Below are 6,403 nucleotides of genomic sequence, written 5' to 3'. Positions count from 1 at the left end.
TCCCAGTTAGCTGCCCCCTCTCGAAGCGAGGCATTATCCCATCAGCGTAAGCGTGGTTACGTCATTAGGACCTCCCCTCATACGTCATCGTAGCAGCCATCTTGGGAGGGTGACGTGTATCTGAACTGTAGGGAGCTTAGCTGAACTAGCTTTTGGTGAGACATCAAAGCGTCCAGTGAGATTCCCGAAGCTGTTCGGTCTGTCAATGCTGATACGTGAAATGCCGGTGTTTCGAGGGCGGTGTTAAACAACTGTGAGTTAAGTTAAGATCTGCTAACCGCTCATTTTAATCCATGGTTTATTTTTGTTTTGTTCTTTATTTCCACATATATTTTGCATGTTTTAGTTTAGTAATGAGTAAGAATTCCAAAGTTGTTTGAATCAGAGAATTACTGTAACAGGGAATTGCTTTTGGTTCAATAAAACCAATGACTGCGGAATAGACATTGTTTTGTGTTCAGTCCAATTCACAGTTACATGGTTATTCAGAAATCAGAGCTAACCTCCTTTGGAGTTAACATCTGATATTAATACAGAGACAATATCATTGGATGGTGATAAGGAATAAGGATTTAAACTCTAATTGCAGTTACATTGGGGTTCTCACAGCCTGCTGGATAAACCTCGTCGGTTAACAGTCCGACCTGATCATTTATTCCAGCATAAATGAGTTCATAACAGCAAATTAACTAATGCATTAGTGGTATAAATACTTACAAGCTTATAGCTAGCATCACCACCATTTGAACTATATTTGTTATAGCGGAATTTTGAGTTGAATGATTTATTATTTAAATTATAATACCAAATTATAATTAATAATAATAATAAGCATATTCAACCAGCTTATGGCATAACATCAGTAACTGTGCTAGTCCTCTCAAGAACAAACAGACACCAAAGGCAGATGTAAACACGTCATCATGTTTCCAAAGTAGGACACGTTACATCACTTCATGCTGGCCAATCATCAGTAGTCTAGTCTCTTAAAAGAGATGAATGCTTAAAAGATACTTTCCGTTCAACACAATAATCCGATGACAATGGCATTTGCACAGTCTATCTTCTTTCCAACATGGTTTATCCTATTTTTAGGTGAGATTTTCTTTTAAATTCTTATTGCAATTTAAAAAATATGTATTTTCAGCTTGATATCACGTTTAAATAAATCTGGTGACATATTAAAACAGTTGTATTTTTATTTCAATTTAGTTTCCAAGACTCATCTGACATCTTATTCATCTGTACACCAAGAGAGCAGTTTTATATCAGCTCATATTGGTGACAAAGTGACCTTACAATGCTTCTACGATGGTGACGATTCAGCATGGATCTTCTGGTACAAACAATCCCTGGGACATAAGCCGAAGCTCATTTCAAGCTTCTATATTTATGGAACCAAAAGGAAACTTTATAATGAATTCAATAATCCTCGGTTCCAAATCAGTACAAAAAACCATATACACAGCTTGACAATTTTGGATCTGCATATTTCAGACTCAGCTACTTACTACTGTGCAGTTAACTATGCAAAAGTTTTGACTTTTGCAGAGGGCACAGTAGTCAGGGTTATAGGTTCAGGTTCCAATATCCAACTTTTGGCCCATCAGCCGGAATATGAGAGCATCCAGCCAGGAGGCTCTGTGACTCTGAACTGTACTGTACAACCTGGCAGTTGTGATGGAGAACACAGTGTTTACTGGTTCAAAGACTCTGAGAAATCTCAACCAGGACTCATTTATAAACATGGAACCAAGAATCAGTGTACGACAAATCCCTACATACAAACACCCTCCTGTGTGTATAACCTGGCCATGGAGAACCTGAATGCATCTCATGTGGGGACCTACTACTGTGCCGTGGCTACATGTGGACACATAACGTTTGGAAATGGGACCACGCTTCATTTCTCAGGTGGGTCATATTTCAATTGCAGCTGATAAAGTAAAGTGAAAAAAATTAAGACCTTTCCTTGACTAGTTATTTGATAAAAATCTTGTTAATCAATATCCGATTTTATGTTTTTTATCTTTGGAAAGGAATTTTTTTCTCTATCTAAATTAATTCTGCCCTTCATGTTTTCTTAGAGAACAGCAGTTTCATCCTTGTGCAAAACACCTGTCATTGTAATGCTTTGGCTAAAAAAAAAACATGAATGGAGTTGGATAGAAATGCAAGGAAATAACAAGACTCCAAGTACAAATGAATGCATGAATTAACTTTAAAACAAAACTCTGTTTTACTGCTTGGTTCTCTGCAGGTGAAGCAAATGTTTCGATGTACTTCTGTGTAGGATCTCTTTTCGGATCTTTGATCACCCTCCTGATTGTTTTACTGATTGTCATAATAAAAAAGAAAACAGAAAGAACACATTACCAAGCCACAGGTAAAGTGAAAATCAACTGCCTTTTGTTTTGTAGCTACTTAAAGGTTCTTTTAATTCACAAAACTGTACCATTTCAAAACTAGAATCCAGGCTGCCGGCTGCTGTCTCAACTATTACAGAGGTAGGGATGCCCAGCTAATTTATAGACTGAACTTGCATTTGTTGTGATAGTTTAGCATTTTGTTCAAACCTTAATATTCTTAATCACACACAGGATTTCCAGGATAATCTCAGAGACACAAGCAGACTCGCCTATGCAACTATAAATGTTCAGCCATTCAACAGATCACAAAAACAACGGAAGAGCACAGAGAGTGAATGCGTCTACTCCAGCATAAGACATGAGAAATGAAGATACTTTAAGATTGCTTCCTAATGAATGTAGACTGTACAGTAGGGGAAATATCTTTTTGTACTTCTTATCTGCATTCATGTTATAACTTTGCAAGGATTAAATAAGACCTGTCAAATTAGTTACTGTGGATTCTTATATTACTTTTAACAAAGGTAGTTTTGCTCATTTGTTATGTTCTGCTCACTCATGTCTGAATGAGTGTTTAGATTGACATCATATTGAATTTTAAGTCAATAGTATTTTTCTTTGTCAGTTGTTTTATCTCTGCTTTCCACTTAATAGAGGTGGACTTATTGCGCTTTGTGCATAGTTCATTTTTTGCTAAAAAGTTTTGACAACGTTTTGTATGCATGTATAATTACATTAATCTGCTGCTGCTGTATTTTGTTTACTGGCAAGCTAATGAGGAAGTGAGATTAGATTCGAACAATTTTGTGAAGTCAGCAGACCTCACTTTCCTGGCTTTTTTTGGCACCAAAAATATATTTACGTCAAAATTGTAAGAATTATTCTACATAATATTCACTTTACCTAAATCTAAACTTATAACTATAAAATCTACACAGTTTCTAGTAAGAATGCTGAGATAAGATTATTCTATTGGCTAGAGGTTTTAAAGTCTAAGAATGGTCATTAACATTTTGTATCTTAATTCCATCTCTATAGATTTCAGGATTATTGAGTTGTTAATTTGTACTTGATTCAATAAATCTAAAAGAATAAAAGAAAGTTTATGTGTTTGTGAAAGACTGAATAATCCTAAATCTTGCTTTTAAGTGGGTGCAGGAAACCTTAAATAAACATTTGATTATGCTATTACAATATTTGTTTATCAGATGCTTTTTAGACTTAAAATATATTTTTATTGGAGAAATGTGTAAAAGAATAAAAAAAACATGTTCTACTTTACATTTTTGACAAGAATTTATTACTCTTAGCAATCTCCTGATTATAGTTTATTTTTTTCAGATCCAAGGTATTTCAGCTGATACTCACTCAATGCAATACTCTATTAAAATAACTGTATATGGAATGAAAACACACACTTTATATTTCATCAATACTACAACAGCAGATTATCATTGTGACTGGGCAGTTTTTAAGTCAATCCAATACCACATTTCAGAATCTGCATTTGACAGTCACAAGTCTTGATAGTGACAGTTTGGTCCCAACAAGATTTTCTGCAGGTGTTTCTTTATATATTGCTCCTAAATGGGTTAACTCAGTTAAGAAAGCTATGATAAAGTTCTGATGTGTCACTTGAAATGTGGATGCAAGCTTTATTACTTGTTTACTTGAGTAAACTTGAAACATATAGCTTTAGTCTTCAATAAACCCAGTTTTTGCTCCTGTTGACAATGTTTTCATCTGGATCCTGTTTGTTAAAATTTTTTGTCTTAGGCAATTAAGATTTTTTTCTGTTTTGCTATTACTCATTCTGAATTAATATGTTCTTTAAACATTTCACATCCCGATAATTATCTTGAAAGAGAAAGACTTAAAGTTAATTTATTTTGCTCAAATCATATGGGACATAAAGTCAGAAAATCATATGAGCTGATATTAAAACTGATGTGTTCATCAAATGTTTTGACATCCGTTTACATGATGTAGTTAAATGCAATATTATATTAAATCTAAACTTAAAACTATTTAAATTTGCCAAGAAGTTAGCTTCAGAAAGAAAATGAGACAGATATCTCTGGGTACGGTCTTGAACATAACCACTTATTTCTTACCGATGTCTTTTGGTGCAAACCTCTTATACAAGAGGACTGTGGCTTCAGCACCACAGCATACAGCTGCACAGATTGAAGAGCTGCCATTTTTCAAATACATCTTCACGAGGGCTGCAATTTGTGTGAACTAGTTTTAGTTTACCTAAAGATTAAAAAATCCTTCATCCTGTGGCTCACAATAATTTGATCCTGCTATTATCAGTAATGACCTACCCAACTCGTAGACGTGTCTGTCCATTTGTTTCTTTTCAAAAGCAGAAAATGTTCCATATTTAGAACAGAATTTTGTTTGCATAATTAACTGCCCTAATTATACCAACAAGCTTTTTGAACTACGTATGTGGGCGTTGTCTCCACTGCTGCTTTTTAGGTCAGTTAGTTTCCAGTAAAAGCTCTCAGCTCATCGTGGTTGTGTTGTTTGGTTTTGCTCAAGTGAAGGTAGAAACTTTAGGGAACGGTACAATGAGAAAATAAGCTGGAGAAACAAGGTGGTTCCTCTTTTTCTGAGTAAGGGAAAAGCAAAAAATAAAGTTATTTCAATATGAAATACAGTGTCTCCCAGAGGAATTACACAAAGTGTTTCACCACAGGGTTGCACAAATAAACCCCCATTGTGGCTGGGGTACCAGTTAGAACATTGCACTGGATGATGTGTCGCTGCTCAGAGCTGCTAGATATTGAACAGACCTTGGCAAAGGAATGCACTGATGTGCACCCTCAAAAGATAACCCAGTCATTTCCAACTGCATTATTAAATAACCAGGCATTCATCCTTCAGCCATTAAATGGTCTTATTCTTCTTTCAAACCTTAACTTCTTCCTGGAAACAAGCTTTTGTTGGTTTGGGGTTGTTCCTAACCCTAAAGACGCAAATCAAACATTAGTATGAGGACTGTTGATGCACAGGCCTGTATACCAAATGTTGTCCCAAAGAGGTCATTAGATGGTACCAACAGCTTCTTCCTTTGGTTCGAGAGAAACATGCATTGTTCAGGTAAGGTTTCAGAGGGGTACACACTAGGTAATGAGTTATTTTCATCCATATTCCACCAGAACTTTTTTTGCAACGGGGCTTTTAGGGAGCAATCTTGGGAGGAAATTCTGCATGGGCATCTCGACATTTTAACTACTATGGAGCCCTGGTTATTCTCCTCAGATGAGTTGTCTGGATAGTTACTTTCTTAACTATCCAGACATTAGCCTATATGTCCCAAAAACACACATAATTGTCTTGCAAGATTGCGTTAAACGACTCAAAGTGACTCATATGACTAACTAGGTCTTTGATTATACTGTGCAAAAAAAAGATTTACAAATCACTGAAAAACTAAATGAAATTTCAGTCTGGGGCACCTTGTAAGATTTGGGCAGATGTAATCTCAGATCAGAAAGACCATAGCAGTTGTAACTTGTTTGCGGCATAAAACCACTTAAAGGGTAAGGAAGTAAGACCTCATAAAACGTAAAGTAGACCCAAATTCTGGTTAAATATTATAAATCACCTAACTGTGGTTCAGTGACCAAGACCCACTGTCATGCTGCTCTCATACATAATTTCAAAAATTTTTAAATAAGGGAAATTGCTCTGCTGCTACATGTCAAACAGCAATAAAAGGGTAAACAAATATGTTCTATTGGGGCAAGTGTGCATCCACAACTTATGGCAAGAGGGATTTTTTTTTCTTCCACCAATATTCCTGTATGAGCTCCATATGAAGCACAGTTATGTTGTATTACAGGACTTCCCTGGTTTGGAATATTTTGGGTCAAGTAGCTGTTGTGAGGAGTTGGTGGAAGTAAATCCAGCAGTTCAGAGATGAATCTTGCTAAGTCTGACTGTATGCGTTTCCCTACCAAACTATACTGCAAAAAGGGAACTAAAAGTAGGGAAGGTTTTCTTGAAATTTGTGTATTTTTCCT

The 6,403-nt window shown here is 35.8% G+C and overlaps 1 protein-coding gene across 1 annotated transcript; it reads left to right on the top strand.

Moving 5' to 3' along the window:
• Positions 1 to 1,033: 1,033 nt before the first annotated feature.
• Positions 1,034 to 2,738, top strand: LOC105925514. Its single transcript, XM_036146993.1, has 4 exons — positions 1,034 to 1,095; positions 1,213 to 1,914; positions 2,261 to 2,289; positions 2,601 to 2,738. The coding sequence occupies exons 1-4, from the start codon at positions 1,038 to 1,040 to the stop codon at positions 2,736 to 2,738; spliced, it is 927 nt and encodes a 308-aa protein (XP_036002886.1). The 5' UTR covers positions 1,034 to 1,037.
• The last annotated feature ends 3,665 nt before the right edge of the window (positions 2,739 to 6,403 follow it).

The sequence above is a fragment of the Fundulus heteroclitus genome, chromosome 14 (assembly GCF_011125445.2).
Source record: "Fundulus heteroclitus isolate FHET01 chromosome 14, MU-UCD_Fhet_4.1, whole genome shotgun sequence".
In the NCBI taxonomy this organism is placed as follows: Eukaryota; Metazoa; Chordata; class Actinopteri; order Cyprinodontiformes; family Fundulidae; genus Fundulus; species Fundulus heteroclitus.
Note: the sequence above shows the minus strand (reverse complement) of the source record. Positions and strands in the feature narration are given on the sequence as shown.

Excerpts from the sequence above, each read along its gene's own strand:
- LOC105925514 (XM_036146993.1), top strand. The coding sequence starts at position 1,038 with ATGACAATGGCATTTGCACAGTCTATCTTCTTTCCAACATGGTTTATC. Across the intron at positions 1,096-1,212 it reads ATGGTTTATCCTATTTTTAG|TTTCCAAGACTCATCTGACA; the intron begins GTGAGATTTTCT and ends ATTTCAATTTAG. Across the intron at positions 1,915-2,260 it reads GACCACGCTTCATTTCTCAG|GTGAAGCAAATGTTTCGATG; the intron begins GTGGGTCATATT and ends GGTTCTCTGCAG.